The following is a 23,406-nucleotide window of genomic DNA, read 5'->3' on the forward strand; positions in this document are numbered from 1 at the left end:
AAATGAGGAATTCATTAGGGGAAAAGAACCTGGGCCAGACTTCTTCCCTGCTCCCCCCACCTCCTCCCCAGAAGCACTGCCTGCTGGGGTTATAGCAATGGCAAATTAGGCCCCTCATCTTAAACCTGAAGGTTCACATTAAATTATTAACTTGTGTAAAAACGTGGCTGAAAACACACTGGTAGAGGAGAGAGGACTTTCAAGAACATTTGCCTCTTTTCAGGCAAACTTAAAAAGAACTTACAAGGACAAGGAATACACCATTCTCAGTCCTGAAGCTTTTTCATACATTTTTTCAAGATAGTTGTGCAGCCAAAGCTGCTCAAAATAACTGAAGGCACAAGAATCCGTCAGAACGGAAAACATAAGGCAACATCAGTACAGGGGGTTCCTACCAGCATGTACTTAATGGAAACATTGTCGAAAATGGCAAGCAATCATGTTTTTTCTTTTAAAAGAGACAGTAAAATAGTCCAGGATGCCTAGTATCAACAGGTTTTTAGAATTTTATGCAGAAATAGCTACTCCAGGTTATTTCTTGGAAGCGAAGGCAGCAGACATGCTGTGTTCCTGCATTCCTCAGCTTGTGGTTGTAATAACTCTGAATTGCGTTAACGTAGAGCTGTAAGAGCACAGGCGGATCTGAGCCAGCCACGCGGAAAAGCAGGCACTGAAGATCTTTAGGGCTGCAAGTAGTTCAGTCGTGGGCAGGATACACTGCACCAGACAACGTTAAGGGGTAGCAGTGAGGAGGTGTCACAGCAGCCTCTGCTCCCTGATAAGTGCATGCCTACGTACTGAGAAATTAGGTCCTGGAGGTTTTATGCTCAGGGAAATGGCTTCTGAAATAGCAGCTCTGTCTTCTTCCCCCTGCAGAAACTATGCGATGAAGATCAAGAAGCCTTTTTCTCTGCACTACGACCCATTCACCAGCAGCATAGAGGTTATGAACACACCTCAGAAAATCAAGAGGGCACTCTGTCAAATGAAAGAGGAACTGAAAAATCTCTGCTTGGCCCTTGAAAACCTCTCTTAAAACTACAGCAATACATCTCACCTGGCACTGAGATACTTGTAGACGGTTCCAGCACTTGAAGATTTAGTGAAGAAATTGTAGTTGCATGCGAAAATCTTTAACCTACAAACCAGCTCTGTCAAGCTAATCTTTTTACTGTAATTTAGTCTGCTGACTTAGCCACATTAGCGAGTTCCTATTGAGTATGTTTCAATGACAAACAAGACCGAATTACTCCAATTTTTGGTAGGCGATATGAGCTACAGCTGTTTGGAGTGTATTTATTTGTTATTATTGGACTCTTACAGGTTTTTTTATTCACCTGCCACCTTTTTAAGTTATCTGTCACCAAATAGCACAGCAACTCTTTAACCACACAGTCTTTTTACTTGCTGCTTAAATGACATGATCACAATCTTTTAGGTTGGCTAGCTGCCTACAGTTAGCAAGTTAGCGGTCCTTGCAGCTAGCTCATTTCTGCTAGCAATTACTATCAACTATTGTGCTTACAAACTATGAATGGTTCCCTTACAATGTGCAAATGCGAGAGTTTGTAAGAGGAACATTTTACTTCTGCTCACTATTTTTAGACACTCATTCGGTAGCCTTCAAATATGGCAAAATAATTTCTTGTCATATTTGAGATCGCAGAATATTTGTCCCTTGGCTAAAAAAAAAAGTAGAAAATAACAGGCCCATGATACTCTAGTGCTGTCACATACAAGGATGCTTAATTTGAAAGGGAAATTTGGATTCTGGGAAGGAAATTTGGGTATAAGGAAGGATTTTCTAAGAAGCCTGTAAGAAATAGAGTCCCATTGGTTTTTCATGGGATTTGGATACTCCTGGAGACCATTAAAAATCTTGGTTTCTTATTGATGTCATGATGATTGTAGTAATAACTAAAAGGCAAAATCTCTGGAATATCTAGTGTAAAACCTAAGATCAACCACTAGAAGCCATATAGCCTTGCTATGGAAACAATATCGGATATGTGCTCCAACTCACCTTGCCTCTCTCTCCGGTCCCTCTCTGAGATGTATCTGAAATTTATCTACACTCTGCAGGTCATCTTTCCCAGAATCAATCCCATAATTGCCTTTTCCAGACTTTTATGCTCTTCGTGTCCCCTTCCTTCCTCTACCATCTACAAGTAGATAGTAGTTCAGGAAAAGACGACGAGGCTCATGCCTAGAAGGATTCCCTCTCCTCTCAGCAGCAGTGCAAACAGACGAGGTCGATGCAGGTTAGTTATGGCATAACCGGGGGAAATGTGGATCTCATGGCTCAAGCTGGGTGACAGTGATCCACAAACGTCATGGTAGGCTTATCCCGTGCAGCTTAGCAGCTCTAATTATTTTTTCAAAAGTATATTTAGCATGTGGCAGGCAGCAAGCTTGTCCACTGCTGTCCACTAACTGCCAGTGTACACGGTGTGAACTCTGAGGTAAAGGTGAGGTGGTTTGGCTCTTGATGGAAAAGGAATCATCACCTCTGCCTTAACTGATCACTGTGCAATAGAAGCATGTACACAGAAAAATCACAACAGAGCAATTCACATGCTATTACTTCATACAGATCTTATCTCACTGTAATTTGTCCACATGCCAGGCTCTAAAGAAACTGTCTTATTGAAAGTTAATGGGATTTTGTCTCTTAAATTTTCATGTCTATAAGCACTTCAGAAAATTTTCCCATGGGCAGTCATAGAGTATTCAAGATCTGGGGAGCTGCTTGCAACTGCTCGGTTTTATTAAAATCTGGTGATGCCTGAAAAATTTGGAAATATCTTAGCAAAAATGACTATGACAGCCCTTCCTCTCAACAGCAGGAACATCCCAAGTTCTTACTTTTTTAAATTCCAGGATTCTTCTAGTCTACTCCAGGAGAACATTTACATAAACCCTGTTTTGCTAGAGATTCAGACAGGGACAGAGTTGAAGTGAGTTGCTTTGCTTCCAGTATATTTCTGGGGCAATGGAGGATGATCTCTCAGCATACTTTTATGGATTTAATTCTACTTATCCTGCACACGCACACACACACTTCTCTCCAGAGCAATTTGTTTTGTTACATATTGTAATAATTTATCTGTCTACTTCCTGCCAATTGGTGCATAGGCAAAAATGCTTGATAGCTCACAACAGATTGTTTTCAAAAGTATTACTTTCATCAATCAGTTGTTTTACAGTGAAAATTGAACCATGTGTTCCAGTTTTGTGTGTTTTCTTTTTCTTTCTTTTTAACTGGAAGATAATGCCAGAGCGGAAGAGCTATCAAAATATTTTCTATAGATGGAGTCTGTAGGCCATAGGGTCTTTTTCATGTATTCCCTCTGAAACGGTTGAATGTGGAGTTTAGACTTGAGTTTGGCTATTGCTCAGAACAGGCCTATATTTGGAAGAAATGAGAGACCTGATGGATTTGTTTTGCCCAAGGCCTCACACTTTCCTTGGAGGGACTCCAGGCCCGCCCACACACCCTTGTCTTTTCCAGTTCCTGTAGCAAGGAGAGAAAAAGAAACCATTTGGAGCCAGATCCTCCCACCCTTACACATGCTGAGTAGTACCCGATCTCTCGAGCAATCCCAGGGACAGTACTGAGCCTATTTAAGGTGCTGTACACAGACAATAAGAGCAGGATTATCAAAACCTCTGTGGGTGCACTTGCTTTTTTGTTGTTTTAATGACAGTCAGCCAGCATGCATGGCTAGGGTAGGTTCCAGTGAAGCTCAGCAAAGCTTCAAAAGTAATGAATTTGGCTACTCGAACTTTTAAGAAGCATAAATATTTTTCCAAAGGAGGCAAATCTTTCCCTTAGTAAAAAAGCAAATCTTTTTTACTAAGGCAAAACCTACCCTGGGATAGCCATGTTTGACACTCCCCGCTAAGGAGGTCCAAATTCTTCTCTTCTGATTCAGTGTAGTGACAAAGCAAAAGCCTTCAGGGTTACATCCTTGTGAGGTACACTGGTCATACAGCTCTTCCAATAGTCATTCTTTCATTTCCTCACAGAAGCCAAGAAGTACCTCATACTTCTGTCAGTCTAAGGCAGGGGTGATGGGGAAGGCAATGATGGGGCCTCCCAATGAAAATAATGGCACAGAGGAAAAAGCACCAACCAGTAAAAATATGTCTTTTTGTCAGTTTGCATTTCAGCAGTTTCACATTAATCTTGCACAAGAAGGCTCTAAAGCCAAGTAAAACACATCTTGTGACTTGAAACTGAACTGATGAACTCCCCATGGGTCCTTTGCTTATCCCGATAAACTTATTTTTCCTAGATGGAGTGCATTTAGAACAAAATATTGTATGTTATTAAATCTGTATTGTGTTGTTCTGTTATACAAGGGAGAGTTAGTAAATTCAGTTCGTGGGTTTGGGTTTGTTTTGTTTTTTGGCTAACCAAGTCTGTTCTCTACCAATTTTGGTCCACCTTCAAGCCTCCAGCTGCTTCACTGCTTCCCTGCAGATTTACTAGGGATGCCAAGGGTACCACTGTGTAAGGAGAATACACAGTTATGCAATTTGGGGAATTTGGCAGGACAGGAAGAGGAAATTTAGGCAGGCCTCCCACCCACTCCCATGAGAAATAGTATTGTATTACAAGGCAGAACTGTCATCCTCAGAAAGACCTTCTCAATAACTTCCCTCTGGTTCCCTTAACATTTTGACTTTTATACTACCTGGTGAACGTAAACCTTACTTAACAAAGTAAAGAAATGCCAGAGGGGGGAAAAAGAAAAAAAGACCTTCTAAGAAAGGAAACTTCATTATACTCTGTCTTCCTTGTCTCTGCAGATCCATGAATGAAGAAGCAAAACAAAAAAGCAAACTTCCGTTGAAATGATAGTGTATTCCTGAAGAAACCTAAACCATGAAATTGTTCCATGTATGACTATACACATGAAGATCACCTTACACCCATCACTGAAATGCCATAACTTACCCAGTAAATCATGACCACCAATTAACCATGCACAGAAGTGTTACATGACTGCTTGAGGCAGGAAATTAAGCTACCAGGAAAAACCCTTTGGTAGCTTTGCCTTATGCACATACTGCAAAACCAGAAGGTTCTCTGGAGTCTGCTTCCGTAGATATCCTACAGCATGGAGAAATTCCAGCTGGCAAAGAAACAGAGGGGTATGTACATACATCCCTAGTAATCTCACCCACCACTAATCAGGAGTTTGTAAGTGGACTTTGAGATTTAGTTAGAGGATGTTATTTCACAACGTTCTTCAGCTGGCACACGATCAGAGGTTGGCAGAAAGGGTTACTGGCTATATCGTATTAAATATACATTAACTTTGGGTAACGCCGGTGGCTGAAGCCCAAAGTGAAAGCAATCTCTGGCACTCTCTCCCACCACAAGAATTCCTCAGGGGAAAGACAGACAGACTAGAAAAGGAGTCTGGCTGACAACTGGCAGAGCAAAGGGACAAGGAATGGAAAGGACTGGTAGATATGCCTAAAACATGTTTGTTTTCCCTATGCTGTTTCATAACATTTGAGGAACATTTCTGTTTGAAAGGGAGCTTTTTAGCATAAAGGAGGAAAGTTCATACCTGTAAGAGTGTAGAGGAGTTGAGGTCAGTTAAGACTTCTAACTGTGCCCGAGGAGTGTTTACTGTATCTAAGGCATTTACTTTCAGCATAGGGTACAAAGGTTAGAAAGTAGAAAAGGGGTCGTTGGGAAAGAGATTTTTACATGGTGTGTGGGAAAGCTGAAGCTGAGCATGCCTTGCTGCCCTGCAAGACACAAGAGTCCTAAATTTTGAGTGAAGGCTACCTTATGAGGGGAAAGTGAGCACCTGGCCAGGCACTGCCCATCCAGCAGAAGACTGTAAAATTGTTATTGCTACAGCAGTATGCTAGGAGCTTTTACCCTGCTTAACTATTTTGTCAAGAATTTTCTTTTTTCCCTTTATTTAAAATGCTATTTATTGATCCCTTTGACCTGTGTTTGCAAATGGGGAAAATTAGCTCACCAAACATGAGAAAGTTCAATATTATTTTCCCAGGGTTTTGGGTGGAACTTGAGCAACAAACGGACCCTCTTAAACGTGGCCTTTGCCAAAGGGAATTAAGACCTGGTGTAATGGTTACGTTCGGGTAAAAGAGGTGACAGCTGCTACATGATGTATCCAAACCAAACCTCTACGCCCATGCACAACCAGTAGTGTTAGTTTTAGTCTTCAAGGTACGCCTTTCACAAAATTAGCCGTGATAGGTTTAAACATAAACTACTAAATATAAAACATAGCACATAACACTTGTCAGGTACAGTAGAAAAATCCTCCAGTTTGGAAGTTCAGTGTCTGAAATGGCTGCTTAGTAACAATTTTGGATACCATTTACAATTATGTGGCCTATTTCTGCTGTCGCTGAAGTCGTGGAGTTTGAGCATGGTGTACGCTAAAGCAGGGTACGCTGTTGACCTTAGTGAAGCCAGTTTGATTGATCCCACTTACAGACTCTGAATCAACAGCAAAATTTCTGTTGAGCAGGCTGATAGCTAAGATGTGGCAGTAAAAATAAAGGATCCGTTTACAGTCATATCACTGTGCAGCATTTAGTACTTTTATATTTACTGACAGAGAAAAAAATCCCAACTATCAGTATTGTAGAAATATTCCTTGAAGGGGTAGACTGGCACACTTTAAATACTCTGACGTAAATAGACAATTAAAATGAACTCGTAGAAGGAAAATATCTATTAATTTGTTAATTAACAAATGTTGTCTTTCAAGAACATCTCACAAGATGACACAGATGATCATCATTATGTTTTGTACAAGACTGCTAGAAACATTCTCAATAGAACCCGTAAAAAGAGAAAAAAGGTCTGTTTTTAAGTATTTCCTGAATGAATCCCAAAACTGATGGGTTAGAAATGGAATGTGTGTTGGATGATGATATGAATTTTGTACAGTGTTTAAGTCTTGTACTTCAGACATTTCAATTTGGTTCTGACTCTTGTATTAGTTCATATTTCTTGGTTTAAATCTGAGTAAACAAAATGATTTCACTTGGTTCTTGTGTCTCTAGTGTCCTGCAAAGGCAGGCTTTGTAACCAAATCTGAATTTTAGCCCCCTTTATGAAACATTGTATTAGCTGCAGGGAACTTGAGGAGGGAGGAGTTTTGTAAATGAAACTTGCTAGTCAATGTTGCTTGTTGTAATTTTCTTCCAATTCCCAATCTTTACCCCAGGGCAGGAAAGAAGTCAAAGGTTACCATAATAGGCTTTCTATTACACATGGATCATCCAATAGTGCTATCAAATGCATACACAATTTGGTAATAATTCCACTCCATCACTAATGTGATAATGAATTTATGATGATATTGCCTGTTTGGGTTGTGGGCAAACCATTCAGGCACGTTTTCTCAGTACTTTGTGGTACATCATTAGTTTCTGCATTGCTATCAGAAAAGCTGTCTTAGTCTGTGCTACATGGCCCACTATGCTGCCTGAGAACTGAGGAAAGGAAGTTTGAGCTTTCTAGTACATGAGTCTTGAGATTATGGAATCCTGTTTATATTTGTGTGCAAGACAGATGATATATCATTTAGGAAACATGGAGCAAGGAGAAATAATTTTTTACACGAGGAACCCAACTCATAGAAGTGAGGAAGAACATACTTCCGTAGCTGAGGGCACCAACAAAACCCATAAAACCTGTTTTCCTCTGAATTCTTCCTACAACACCATCACAGAGTCTTCTGCTAGCAATTTCTCTCCAGAGAAACAGATTCAGCATTTGTCACATTACCAGACTTCCACCCTCAGTAAAAAAGTTGTTATTTTTGGCATGACATGAAAATCTTTTACTAGCAAGATCTCAGTAGAAGAAATTAACACATCTTTAAGATTAAGGTCTTCGGTACACAACCCATTTCTCCATGGCACCTCTGCTATTTGACAGTATTGGTCAGTGGAAGAGAGGAGCAGAAGGACAGCAAGCGAGCATAAATAGGAGAGAGTCTTAGATTCATGATAGTCCTGTGTAGCAGTTTTGCTGTGCTTGAGGCAGAGCAAGAGGTGAGGGAATCCATTCCAAATTAAAGGACCACTCTTCCATAGAGCTGGAGTAGAAGAGCACCTGCAGTGCATTTAATGCCCCTTATACCCTAAGCTTATCCTGTGCTTCTGCCACACTGAAAAAAAAAAAAAAAATTATATATATATATATACACACACACACTTTGGTTTTTCCCATCTCCTTGTAAGACAGAAGCTGGGGCCAGAAGGGAGCTGTGATGTTTCAATAAGTTTCTCGGAGAAACAGGAGAAGTTGGGCAGGGAAAAGTGCTGAAGAGAGGACTCACAGATGTCCCACAATACCTGTTGGCTGAATGTTATCCTGAAAGCAGAATCAAAAGATAGAAATGTTTTTCTCTCTCTGCCAAAAAGGGAACAAGAAGTTGCATGTAGGAGCATTACTCCTATCATAACTGTGTCTGGAATAATGAAGATGTCACAGAAGTTGCAAGGGACCTCTGGAGATCATCTAGTCCAACACCCTACTCAGAGCAGGGTCAACTAGAGCAGGCTGCTCAGTATTGTGTTCAGTCAGGTTTTGAATATCTCCAGGGACAGAGGCTCTACAACCTCTCTAGGCAGCCTGTTCTAGTGTTTGACCACTCTCACAGTAAAAAAAGCTTTTTACATTTAAATGGAATTTCCTGTATTTGAATTTGTGCCTATTGCCTCTTGTCCTTTCACAGGAAACTGCTGAGAAGAGCCTGTCTCTGCCTTTTTTGCTCTTCCCATCAGGTGTTTATACACATTGATAAGATCCCACTAAGCCTTCTCTTTTCCAGGCTGAACAGTCCTAGCTCTCTCAGCATGCTCCAATCCCTAAATCATCTTCATGGTTCTTCATTAGACTTGCCCCAGCATGTCCATGAGTTGGCTGCAGCACTCCAGATGTAGTTTCACCATTGATGAGCAAAAAGAAGGATCAACTTCCTCCATCTGGCTGCAATGGTCTTCATAATGCAGCCCAGGATGCTGTTGTCCAACTGCCTTAAGGGGACATTCCTAGCTTGTAGTCAACTTGTTGTCCATCAGTACCACCAGGCCTTTTCTGCCAAGCTGCTTTTCAGCTGGTGGATCCCCTCAGCCTCCACTGGTGCATGGTGCTAATTGTCCTCGGGTACAGACATTGAGTTTCCTGAGATTCCTGTTGTCCCATTTCTCCAGCTAAGAACTCTGTGAGCTCCTCACCCTTTTTCATGACCCCATTCAGCAGCGAGCCTACATTTCCCCCAGTTTTTTACTGCAGATATACTTGTAGAAGTCCTTCCTGTTGCCCTTTACATTCCTCACCAGATTCAACACCAGCTGGGCTTTGGTTTTCCCAACCTCATCCCTGCATGATATAATTTGTCTATATTTCTTATGGGAGATATGAAACTAATTCCACCTCTTGCATGTTTCTTTTTCATTTTTGAGGTTTGTCTGAAGCTCCTTTTTACATCCATGCAGGCCTCCTGCTGTTTTTACTTGGCTTCTTGCATGTCAGGATAGACCATTCTTGAGCTTGGAAGAGGTGATCCTCAAAGACATGCTCAAACTATCTTATGAAAATGTAGAGGTTGAGGGAGGTGAGACGGAAAGGAAGCAGAAAGAATTCTACTGCCTACCATTAAGGCAATCTGTAGTCATGTTAGAGACCCAAGTTCATGTGCTTGCTCCAGTGGACACCTAATTTACCATGTGAAGAGAACTACTTTAATAGAAGAGCTATTGAGGAAGGCTTGTTCTGTAATATCAAATAAACCGGGTTTTTTGGACATGTTCTCTGGGTTTGGAAAGCCTCGGTTTGATTTTGTGTCACATCAGACCAGAGAGAATTTGGCATCAGTATAAGACTGGTTCTCTAGCCTATTGACTAACAGGAGGCTCAGTCCCCCAAAAGCTTTTGCCTTCAGCCATGTAAGACCCGAATCAGACCATGCCAATCACCTTTGGCATGCAATTGAGATTTCTGAGTAACACTTGTTTTTCTCTGTATTTAATGCATGAGGAGACACATCAGGCAGTACCTTTCCTCCTGATTGTGCAGAGTTTCAGACCTGCAGGGAGATTTCTTCAGTTTTAGGGAAAAGGAAGATAAGGTTGTGAATATACCTTCTTATCTTGGAATCTGTAAAGCGCCATAGGGCACTTCATCCTAATGGGATGAAGAGGCTACTAATAATATTCTTATTAATAACATGTTCAATAACTGAACTTTTAGGTGGCATTCAGATTTCCGTTCTTCCCTGAAGCACAGTAATGAAATCTAAGAGAGATGCTGTAATACCAGCATGTGGAGAGAAGACCATGGAGGAGCGGGGACTTCAGGGTACTGCACTGCCAAAGGACTTGTCAGTTGAGCTAGCAGGTGGAAGGCAGTCAAGGAAGCTGCAAGTGGTTCTGATGATTGCGCTTGAGAGCAGACAGATCAGAGGAGTTGGCTATATAAAGGCGTTTGTACTCTAGTATCATAGGAACATGATTTCATTCCTACTTGCTTCTGTCTATGTCCTAGAGGAGAATTAGACTGTCATATCCCCTTGAGGGGTCCCTTTCACCTGCTATCACACTTCAGAACTCCAGCAGATTTTCACAATCTGTTCAGCTTCTGTTGACTGCCCAGATCCTGAACTGGCTCAATCTGGAGGATTCAGACTATACTGCCCTTGTCAGCTGGACTGCCCAAAGTCACATTCCCAGTCAGTGCTGTGTTTATTTCATACGGACAGTGTATCTGCGTGTCGAACAGCTCAGTGCTATTTACCTTTTGTCCACAAGGTGGTAGCGCAGCATTAGCATTAATGTAAACATGGTGACTCGCTTAACTTTTGCCCAGTTTACCTGACAGACTCCTACTACTGGACAAATGTTGACAATCTTCTTCCTTTTGTTAACTTTCTAATTAAAGAACAGCGTGATATACTAGGTCGAAGATATATACACTGGGATAGTAAATATGTGGGAAAATAAAGAAGAGATACAGAAATCTGTTCCATGCCCAAAAGGGCTATTTGGAAAGAATGAATGGTAGGGATAAAATCTTGTAACTCAGCTTTGAGATTTTGAATTGTTTTCAGAACTGGTGAGGACAGATATTATCAAATGCTGCTCAAGGGGGATGAAACTAGTTGGGCTGCAGTGGCCGCTAACATCACACTTGAGTGGCTCCCTGGCTGCAGAGTGCGGCATGGTAGAACTTGTTATTTCAAGGCCCACCAGAACCCATATCTAGCTGCTTGTAGGACCATATGTTGGTCATCTCTTTAGTGAAATATTTAGGCTCTTTTCTAAGGCTATTTTACATTATATTTTTGCCTTTGGCAACACTGCTACTGGCTTCAGAAAGCCCCATCTACAACTTCCTCCCACTTTCCACTGCTCATTGCTGCTGCCACACCTGGCAGCATGACTATGACAGATCAGGAAACTACTTCAACATTATTATTCTCTCCTTTACACATACTGCTTTTTTCAACCAAATTTCAGAGGTCTACTTCACAACACAGGGTCACGAATGGTTGCGCTGCCGCTAACAAGAAGGTATTGTGCTTGCAGCAGAGGGTCAACAGTGGGAAGGAACACATTAAATTGGAGTTAAGCCCATGAACACTTTTTATCATCGACCTGTGGCTGTAGTTTCCCATGGTGAATCAGCTCTCTTGCAAGGATTTGTGTCTTATTTTTTCATTCTGTTGCACCAAATGAGGTAGAATGTCCTTTAAGATATGTATTTCACATTAATGTTATGGAGATCATTACTTAGAAAGTCACTTAACAAAATATTTGTTAATTTTTCATACCATTATTACAATATAGCCAACTAATGAACACCTCATGAGGATTCATACATGCTCAAAACCTCTTCATATTCTTAGGTCACAAAATAAAAGTAATTTTGAGAGTAATTTTTAGTAGTCAGTCTTTTTTCCACAGAAAATCAGAGCATTCATATAAACTCTTTGAGCTGACATCCTACCCCCAGTGAATTGTGCTCAATCCTGGGATATGTAAACTAATCCAGTAGTGATTTTTGCTGCAGAGGGAGGGGTAGAAAGAGAGCTTTATCTCCTAATTAGTGTGGTCTCCATCTCCATATCACATCATAGTTTGTGCTGATTAACTAGGGCACTGTCTAGACTGCCTAATTTCACATCTCCTTTAGCAGGTTACTGAACAAAGTGGTTCTAACCTCAAACCCAGGCTGCTAGGCTTTTTACACAAGGTTGAAAGGATGGAGTGTATTAAAGAGATCAAAAGAAGCTTTTCAACCTAGCTGGTACCAGAACCTAGTACTGGAACAAAATTCCCTTGTTTGAATCCATTTACCAGTAATTCTAGGTGGTCTCCCATCAAAGTGCTGGAAGGTCCTCCTTAGTGTCACAGTGACTGCCCACAATCCTTACAACCAAGACAAAGTGTTGCACAAACTACGCAGGCTCCTAGTTCCCAAGGGCATTACTACATACCATGGGTCTGACTATAATTCTTCATCTGTTACTGTAACTGTAGTAGGAGGCCTTTATTTATGTCAGAGTACCCTTATAGTATGCTGATAAAGTATTATGAAGTATTCCAAGGAATGGACATAGCCGTCTCCAAGAAATGGAACTGCTGTTCCAGTCTAGTGAAACTATCCAGTTTAGTGAAAACACTGACATCGATGGAAACAGTTTTGCCAGTATGCTCATGCCACTGTTGAGGATCTCAAACTCCTGACAGAGCCTGGCAGGAATTTGGAGCGTAGATGGAGCCTAGATCAAATGAACAATTTGGAGTTAGAAACATATAGCAATGATCCTTTCAAAATGCTTTTATTTACAGAAACATTCAACTGAAATAAAGTCTCTTAACAGGAGGTCTTGATTACTTTTCCATTTCCAAACCACACATCATAATGGGGATGGAATGTGGTTACCATAAATTGTTAGTTTACAAATCATCACTGACTTGTTAGCAACAGCTAGGATGTTAGAGTTAGAGCAACAGTTTGGATGTGATAAAATAGCAAGAGCCCATTTTTCATGGCATCGTTGGAATGAATATAAATGAATTCTTCCCAGAGATTCATTGTGGTGGTTGTGGTAAATAGCAAACTGCATATTTCCTGCTCATGTTGAAATCAATGGGAGTTTTATTATTGACATCAGGAGAAGCAGGATTTGACCTTAATAGAGAAGAGAAGAGGAAAAGAGAAAAAGATGAGGGAAAAAGAAAAGAATGAGCCTGAGAGTTCTAAAATGACTAGCGATTCAGATGCCTGACTGGAGACACTTCAGAAGAGGAGTCTGAAAAGCAGAAAGTACCAACAACCTGAAACTGGGGCCCCTTTTCATTTGGATTTCCTTCCAAATTTTACTTTGAATTCTCTGTTTGTGAACTTTGAAACTGAGGAATAACCAATACTAGTCACAACTGAAAATGCAGATTTTCAAATTTTCCTTTTTCTTGGAAAGGCTTCTGCCTCTCTAAAGGCACAGAGGAGTTCTCTTATTGGGTTTTGGATGAAGCCTATAAAAATCGGCAAAGGCATTCTTTCAGGGAAGCCAGCACAAACTTTCTTCCATACTTGTATTTGAGTCATGACATAGATCACTATCAGTCACTTAACTCTGCTCAAGCAAAATCCACATCTGCTAATAGACAGAATTAGCAACCTTGCTCTGTCATATAGGTAAATCTTTACAAGAGAACTTCTGCGTTAGAAATAGAGGAAACAAGAAGATCTGGCCCAAAAGAGATCACTACACTTCCCTAACTACTAAACTACTCAAATTTATTGATTTCTCCTCAAGTACTCTATAAAAACAGACTAAAGCAAACAAAATAGCAACGTATGCATTCTCACCACATGATACAAAACATCACAAACTTATTTCCTTTATCAGGTGTATTAAAAGCATTCACCAACATCACAATTCCTAAATATAGTTGTTTAAATATTTAAAAGAGTGAGTGAAATCTGGTCCTCTAAAGCCAACAGCAAAACTTCCAATGACTTCATACAGACCAGAGCAGATGCTTAGCTGAATATATTTAATATCAGTGGGCCTAGGATGATCTATATTAGCTGACCATTTAGTACTTGCCTACTTAGATTTTAACACAACAAACATATAAGCATCCTTCCCAAAGTATAGATGCCCTTAAAAAATAGCTCATGGGGAATGCCAATAAAGATATGAAGAACAAATGCAAAGAAAAACTCTTCTACCCAAAAGAAATATTGGTCCATTTGACTGATGTTCTATCCTTCAATACTCACAAACCTCATCTCCTGAAATACAAGTCTATGTCCAAGTACTCTGACCTTAATGGTCACAAAATTACTTGTCATGAACCTCCTTTTGGGCCTTCAGACTGGCACGCAGGTGCTGCAAATTACCATTCTGTACAGCTACTCCTAAGCATGCTGGTAAAGAATTTGGATAATGTATCAGTGTTTCAAACTAGGTCCTGCAGCAATGCAAACCAGCATGAATTTAACCTTTACTAACAAAAAGTGACATTGCAGTATACATTTAATGAACTTTAACATATGGTGAGAGAGAAGCCAAGTTCAATATCACTGTGGGGTGGTTTGGGGTTTTTTTTGAGGTAAAGGGCTAATGCAGTTAATTCTTTCCCATCTGATGCGATTTTTTGGTTCTCTATACAGAATTCTCATTAGCTGCAAGACAGCCCTTTAAATAGAACGTGTTGTCCCAGCCAGATAAGGAAGGTTTGTAAAGGAAAGTTGTGTCCAATAAATGTCATTTTTCCTTAACAGAGTCAGACATTGTTGAGTTCTAACATGTAAGAGCAGATGATCCAACTGAGATTATCACAGGAAATCCAAGAGGAATTTAATCCAATCCTTTGAACTTTCAATAAGATTTCTTAACTGTGAAGTACACAAGGAACTATGTTGACTATTGTCATATTTGGCTAGAGACTGCTTGTCGTACCAAAGTATTCTCTAGAAAATGATCCTTTATCCCCAAAGTGTTTCTTATGCTGCTTGAAAGAGACAGGAAACACAGCTGAGACTGATTTTGGAGGAAGGATATATTCTGTGTTCTAGAAAATCCTAACCTGTCAAAAAATTCACCCTCCCAAAGGTAAAAGACAGTACTTCTCAGAAGATGCACTTAAATTTATTAGCTTCATTTACCATTTGCCTGGACAACTTAGCCCAAATCTTATCACTGGTGCACACAAGGTATATACTGAAGAGGTACCCACTGCCCATTTCACTAGTCTATTAAATTTGTTTCTCATTTCTCCAGAGTGGAACAAAGGTCTTGGGTCCAAAAGAGCAAAATACATGCATTTCACAACGAGAAGACTTATCTTCCTCAACAGTTCACTGGTCTGCGGAGGTTTTCAGAAACAGTATTTTGTATGCAGTTTCACTACTTTCCCCATGACAATTGGGATGTGCAAAAGAGAAGCATTCAAAGGTGTGTCGGTCTCCTTTTTCAGAAGTGGATTTGATTTCACTAATTTGATTTAAATACTGTGAGTATTTAAAATATGAATAAGTCTGGACTATGGCTTTACTAGGTGGTACAGTATCCCAGAGTCATTATGAATAAAGTTAGTGCTATTAGAGGAATTTCAAAATGTTTCAGCATTTCTTTATACAGCAGACAGAATGGTTATCTAACCTAAGCCGTCTTGCTTGCACACTGGTAGCCGACTCAGTGTGCCAGCAAGGAGCTTAGTAAGGGCTACTTTGCCCATCTTGGGAGAGTTTTGCAGCCTCTGCTGAATTCCCCGCTCCCGTGACCAGACTCTCCCTGCTGACACTCATCTGCAGACAGAGGCCAAGTCTGCTGCCTTGACATTTTGGTGGAATCAAAGCTCACTGTTAAGATGTCCTAGTATGCGCCATAGTAATACCATAGTTAATAAAGTACTTGCCTGACGTAGAGCAGTTTTGATTAAGAGCAGAACACCTCCAAACCCAGACTTGGGACTCTGGGAATTACAGACCAGAGTATTTAGAGGCTGTGCAGACCTTACATGGCAGACCAAGTTGCCTTTGAATGTACTAAGATTCAGGCATAACAAAGTCACTTTCCCTATCAAGGTGTTTAGGGGCAGTTTACCCTAATTCTGTACCTGCCATATGTTTATTTGCCAGTAACCAAGGAGTTCAGGTAATGACATTATTTCAGGATTACCTTTTTATTCACAAGCACTTCCACACGCCCACCTGCCCTTTTAGCTACTGCTTTTTCCTAGGACTTAATTCTAGATTAGGGAACTTCCACATTTCAGCATTCTGGGACTTAAGAGAAACATGCAAGTGCTTCTCTAAAAGCCACAGGTAATGCAGGGAGCTACTCACAATCAAGCGGTAGCCAGGAGCAGGGTGCATTGAGACCTCACTTTTGGGATATGCCCAGAGAGGCACTGAGGGGTCTTCTCAGCTAGCACAATCCTGAGAATGCCTGTGAAGCTGACAGACTCTGTAGAAACTCCTGTGGAGATCAGAAGATGCTTCAAACTGAGTGCTGCTTACATCCTGCTTGATGGATATAATAGCAACTGTTCGGGCATCTGGTAGCCTTTGGCTATGTGCTTCCTAAAGAGTGTATAGTACTGCATACTGCTTAAAGAGCACAAAGGCTGTTGGTATGTGGTTTATAAACAATGCACAAGGCAGAATGTGGTATTCAGAAAACTGATTTGTTTCTAATGTATTAGACATAGTTGTTACTAATATCTAAATTATAACCCCCCCTGTACCTTCCAAACTGAATCCAAAGCACCTATCTGTGCCAGGGACAACAAAGTAACCCAAATTTGGAGTTTCTCAGTCAAGATAGTTTTGAGCCATGACATTTCTTTAAAATAAACATTAGGAAATTATCCAAAAAGTGAGATCACCCCAGTTTAAAAAAATATCTTCCTATCTCCCAAATGTTTTGCCTAATATCAGTCAAGTTTTCCTGAAAAATTGTAGTCTGACAGAGAAGGTTGCCTGTGCAATTTCAGGTGGATTAATTTCAGCTTTAAAATGTCAGGGTGGGATTCAAAATCAGGCTCATAATGGAAGATCTTGCATCAAACTAAACTGTGGAAGAAAGAAGCATCTCTCCATCTTGTATTTTCTCTCAGCCAGAGCTAACAATAACTTTGCCTCTGCTACTGAACAGCCGAGCCAAAGAACCAGAAAGACAAAAGCCAAAGACAAACCAAAAAGACAAGGAGCAGAGACAGCAAAGAAGACAGAGTGAGAAAAAAAAAAAAATATAAAAAAATCTACCCTACATACAAATATTGCTCTGAAAGCTCAAAGATAAGAACAACAGCCTCTGTAAAAGTCAGTTTTGACATTAGGAGATGACAGAAGCAGCAGAGATGGCAAAGCACCTAACCTGACCTGCCGTCAAGAAAAGCTAATGAAAGCAAGATGGGAAAAATAAGGGAGGTTTGTCACTTTAAAATAAAAAAGTAATTTTTAACAGACAGTATGCAAACCAATAACATACTCAGACGTTGGATCAGGTCCATATCAAAGTAAGTCAGCCTATAATTACATGAGAATCAAAAAATGTCAAAACACAATAATAAAGATACTGTGGAGTGCTTTGTCTTTTGTGGAGCAAACCCATCCATACCACCAAATAAGGGAAAAAGTTAAACAGGAGTTCAGCATGATGATTACAAGAAGGGAACCATAATGGATGGGAATGGGTAGATGTGGGAAGAAGAGAAGGAACAAAGGCAGAAAAATCACAGCAGTGAAGAGTGAGTGGGGAAAAAAAAAAAAAAGAAAAAAAAAAAGAGGCTGCCTTGTGCCAGACAGATACCTGAGAAAGAGTTGCAAGTCAGTCATGTCTTGAAGAAATCTCCGTATCTAAGTTTGCAGAGAAAGATCTCCCATCAGTCCAACTAATATTAGAAGAAAACAAGCATACCTTCAGAAATATGGGCCAACCTTTAGGTATGAAAGGGAAAAAGGGGTTTATATGCCCTGAAGGTTGTCTGATTTTCCAACAATATAAGCTGGAGTAGCAAACATATCACTTCTTCCCACAAAACTGATTTTGCCTGTATACTTATCCCATCATAGCTATATCAATACTGTCAGTAGGAATTCCCAGGACAGGTGGTCAGATATGAATTGATCCAGCTACACTAAGTGAATGCATATCAATTTTCATTGGTTGATAAATCACTTCAGGATCCGGCCAGCAGCATGCTTAGTCCTAATTGCTTGACAGGGAATGCTCTCAAATGTGCTCATCTTTTATCTACCTTTGCTCTTGTTGAAGTGAGTCAATGCATTAACCTTTCACTTTGGTGGCAGCAGGATAAGGCCAGCCCCAGGTGCTTTGAAAAATCTTAGCTATTTCAAAGAAAAAATTCTCTGCCTTATAGATGTAAATCTCCCATCATTTAAAAATCAGACAATAGTGTATGATTTAACTCCTTGTTTGCGGGTACAACGTCAATTATGTCTAACATTTCTTCATCAGACTTTGAACTGTATATCAAATGCAAAAAAATGGAGAACAGGAAGTCTAAGCAAAGTAAAGTTATCGTTAACTGCTCTACCCAATGACAAATGGAAGCATCAAAAGGCAAAAAACCCTGACCAAATAAAACCTTCTATGCATTCAGATTGCACATTAATATAAAAGGGACAGCAACCTTCCGTCCCCCAGAAGCTAGTCCTTTTTTCTTCTTGCAAACACCTCATTGAATCTTGGAGCATAACTAATAATTCTGAACTTCCAGCATTTTATCCTAGATCTACTACTGCAGTCAATGGCAATTTTGAAAGTGCAAGGAGCATGCACTGGACTAGAGCCTTGAGCTGTAAGATCTAAGTCCAAGTCTATGCCTTTTTCTGTGACTGAAAAGTGCCCACAATTTTATGGGTAACCTATAAAAACAATTGAAGTAATTGTGGTGGTCTTACATTGTTTAGATTGTTTGCTTTCCACTCCCCAACCTCGTAACACGAACAGAGCTATTACAATGATCTATTATAGTTGGGGCTATAGAAAACTCTGTACAAGCTGAGAACTAAAAGGCAGTCACATCTCCAAACAGCTTGGGGACAAGATGAATTCTTTGTCTATCCTGCATCCTAAATGCATCCAAATTATTCTAGTATCTATATATCTACGTGGACCACTTAACTCCCTCTTGAACTCTCCTTAGTGCTTTAAATTGCTTGCCAGCCACATGTGAAAAATCTCTACCTCATGTGAAATTTACATTCCAGAGTTTTCTATCACTGATTTCTCTCAGCAGTAAGGTTTCTTCTGATCTCAGTGCCACTGGAACAATGGGACCAAGCTGCTCCTGCCTTTTGCACAGATACTCAGAGTTGTGTGTGGAGCAGAAATGTAATCAGCCCCAGGCCAGAATTTCAGCAGTCCCTTATTTAGTGCATCAGCATGGGGGAGGGCTAGCTGAGATAACAAGGTAACATGATTGCTGCTGCTGGCAAGAGGACAGATGTCAACATTGCCTCTCCTTTTCATAGAAATATACCTGGCTTTATGAAGAATAGGTTAGCAAATATTTTAATACAAATAGTAACCTCAGCTGAGCTGCCAAACCAGGCTCCAAGGAGACTGACTTGTTTACAGTCTGGACCAGTGCCTTAAAACCTGACATGCTTATTCAACAGAAAATTAACCCCAAAACGGGTATCATCATTACTGCAGGGAGAAGCTCCAGAAAGATAATATCCTAACTCTCTCCAGCTGAACTCAGGACATTGTCCACGTTTTATCACATCAAGTGTCCTTGTAGTCATTCAGAATAAACAAGCAAATAAAGTGGTGAGGTATATCGCATGTGATAGCTTGGGTCACTGGGACTGCATAGATGTTTGGATGTGGCCCAACCCCCTGCCTTCACTTGAATTACTACTGGAATCTGACTTCTTGCATTGTTTTAAGAGACTAAATTGTTCTCTCTATGTACTTTGGTCATCCCAACTCAGATGTTATCTTTTCTTTTCCCACTCTAGTTTTTGGCTACAAAAAATATACATGAAGAAGAGTGCTGAGAAAAGCCTTTTTTTCCCCAGCTGCAGAGCCTGTGTGACTGTGTCTATGGTACCGTTCTCCTCCAAATGCCTTTGACAAAGATTGTCATTTATGAGGTCATTTGTTTAAGAGGTTACTAGTGATTCTCATGAAAATGAATGCTGGTATAGATTTGACCTTGGAAGCAACATTGGTAATACCAAACCGGTGTAGGTAAAAAGGGATAGAAGAAATAGCTTCTCAAGTTACTGTAAACATTCAGTGATGGATGAAACCTTCATAGAGAATGGTCACTGATCTGGAAAAGTCAGTCTGCAGAAATGTCATAATCTTTAGCTATCAAATTTCTTGGAAGATGGCGGGAAGGACTGGTCCTGGAATTATTATGCAAAGGCCTGTAATACTGAATTTACCAATAGAGACCTCGGTCAGCTTTCGTTGCATAATTCAGTTGATTTTGAGCAATCCCATGGGGGAACAAGAGAGAGAGCTAATGTGGGACAGGTAAGAGCCAAGACTTTCCTATGTGACCTGGTGACAGAGCTCTATAGAAGGCCATGCATTGCCCCGCATCCTCCATGGAGTCAGTGGCAGGCACTAGTGTGGCAGCGTCTAGGTTGAAACAAATGAGGGTAGTGCTTTCCATGCCCATTACTTGGTATGTCAAACTTCACTTCATTGGGAGAAACTGATCTCAGAACTCCATATAACCTGGAAACTAAATTAACTGGATTTGGATTCGTGGGTCATGAGACTTTTACTGAAACTAGAAAAAAAGTATTTCTTCTATCCCAGTCTATTGCCATTGGGATCCAGACTGAAGCCATTCATGAGATGTCAATATTAAGAGATTGTAGCTGTGATCTAGATGAAAGAGTGAACATTGGGAGTTATTGCTTGGGGCCGTCAAAGGTGATATTAATTTATGATGACCACTTTTGATGACCAGCATGGAGGCACATGACTGACTTCCTCATTCAACTACTCTATCAGTGAACTTGTAGATGGACAAGCAGGCTTCCTGGGGCTGCAGCAATATGTCATTTCTTTTAGGGATAGAATAACAGTCCCTGTCAAAATGGTGAATTATTGTTAAGAATGCAAAATTGAAGCACCCTGTAGTTATCAGGTCACAGGAAAGTTGGAGATTAAGCACACAATCCAACTAGTTTTTGATGAAACATGAAAGCACATATACCCACTTCCACCAAAAATACCTGATGGCACCTTCTCTATACTGAAAGTGTAATAGAATGCAGTGAAAATGGAAAGGTTTCCCACAGTATCCTATAAAATTTTTAAAAGAACTGTATCCCTTTTGTAGAATTCCATAACTGTTTAAAAACAAAACCAGGAAAAAGAGCATTGCTTCCTCTTCTGTCTGTATTTTTAGAGTACAGCAGAAACCTATTAGAGCCAACCCTACTAAATTCCTTACAACTGTCCCACAAGGGTGGTTCTCAAAGTGAAAAAGAGAAAAATGCTGGCAGTTTATGTAATGTCTTTTTCACTTATACAATCTGAGAGGCAATCTAGGAAGTTTAATGGTATACAAGTCTCTGGTGGCAAGAATCAAGCTGGAGAGCTTTCTCTACAAGCTCAGCCTCGTTTATCCACATGTCCTCCTGTACACCCTTGTCCCATATCTCTCCCTGCTCCTGAGAGGGCAAAACCACCACATTCCCTTGAAAAATGACAGACTGAACTAGAATGCAGTATTTGAATGACTGAAAAAAACCTCATACGTTTTACGAGAGCTACTTCTGGGTCTGTTTTGCTGGAAGCAAACATTTGCCTACTAAAAAGTCTGGTCAGGTTCAGGTGGCATAGTAAAATGTTCCCTAGCTAATCCTTACTCCATTCCCTGCCTTTCCTGTAAGTAGCCCAGGTTCCCTAATCTTTTCTCTCTAAACTCACAAAGGGGCAGAGTCCCGTCCTCTCTTCCTTGCACCATACATGATCGGGAACTCTGGACCTTTAAATGCCTAACTCGCACTCCTCTTGCCATTCAGTGTATTAATGACTCTGTGCCCCTGTGCTATTTTCTCTCCTCACATGTCTGGTACAAAATGTTAAGCATCCTTGTGACCTTTAAACATCCTGCAAAGCTCTCCATCTCCTCTTTATGTGATCCAGACTCATCTCCACCTCCTGTTAGAAAATCCTGTGCATGCACCTGGCTTGATTACATCAGCATGTATGCACACAGCTGAGCTAACACATTTCAATGAATCTACTGCAGAAGCAAACGGAAATGAATACCTCTCCTTCTGTCCGCAATCCAACAGTTGCTCTACTATGGTATAAATTTGGCATGAAATTAGAGTTATCTGTAAATCTATTTTCACTGTTACCTGAATGCCATGATGTGGGAGCTAGAAAAGAACAATACTGACAAGATTTTGATGGTGGCCACTAAAAATTGAAAGCTTTTCAATTCCTTGTGCTTGAAACATCACTTCATATGGGCCTTGATGTTTTTTTCTTCTTTTCTACTAGATGAAGTAGCTAGATATTCTGGGAGTGATGTGTGAATAAAGCAAGAATTGCACAAGAGATCTAAGACACATACCAGTCACTATGAGCTACTACAAAATTTATCTTAAATGCAGATAGCTCATCAGTTGTATTTCTCAAGATCTCTGCTAGGGACATTACATTTTTCAGCGTTGTTTTACTGTACATAAGTGGGTGATGGCAGTTTCTTTAACCTGGACAATGAGTATGCAGGAAACACCAAGAAGCCCAAGAGTCATACAAATGTATGTGCACAGCAATACATTTGATCTGTAATTCTCAGTTTGACTTTAGAGCATACACAGTCCTTTTTTCTCCAGCATTACTGGATTGGAGGGTACTGTAAATAACTCCTGACTACTGCTGAGCAGGACGAACCAGTGAACAGAAGTGTGGGTTCATCACAGGCACCAGTTAGCTGAAGGAGAGCAGCAGTGTAGGAAAACAAGTGTTATTAGGAATAAAATGTCTGCTCCGGATTCTTGTTCTGAACTTGACACCAGAGTACCAGGAAAGTCTCTGTGGGAGAGTTTGGAAGACTTCAATTCATGTCTGGTGGAGCAAACAGTTGTAAAATCTCAAGGGATGAGGGCCACCCAGAGTGTGTCAGTTTATCAACTGGACAGCTGTGGCGCGTCTACAAATGCCAAACCATAAGCATATTGGCAGGGGAAGCAGGAATTGTGGCCAGCACACAGAGAAGTGGCTCCTGAGTTTCTGAATTGCATGCCTCTCGGAATACGCTTACGGTCCAGGCCAGCCTGCCAGCTCCAGCAGGACTACTGTGCAGCAGGCCAGTGAGATAAATGTGCCTCACGCCTGGCTTCACAGCCTTTGGGAAGAT

General features: G+C 40.6%; 1 protein-coding gene across 1 annotated transcript in view; it reads left to right on the top strand.

The window, feature by feature from the left end:
- The window catches only part of LOC104642948 (tyrosine 3-monooxygenase), a 36,435-nt gene extending 32,594 nt beyond the window's left edge, over nucleotides 1-3,841 (top strand). Inside the window, exon 13 of the mRNA XM_010312094.2 lies at nucleotides 877-3,841. Coding sequence (XP_010310396.2) covers nucleotides 877-1,036 — 160 coding nt within the window. The 3' untranslated portion in view covers nucleotides 1,037-3,841. The remainder of the gene's footprint in view (nucleotides 1-876) is intronic.
- Nucleotides 3,842-23,406: the final 19,565 nt, after the last annotated feature.

This window comes from Balearica regulorum, chromosome 1 (genome assembly GCF_011004875.1).
Source record: "Balearica regulorum gibbericeps isolate bBalReg1 chromosome 1, bBalReg1.pri, whole genome shotgun sequence".
Lineage (NCBI taxonomy): Eukaryota > Metazoa > Chordata > Aves > Gruiformes > Gruidae > Balearica > Balearica regulorum.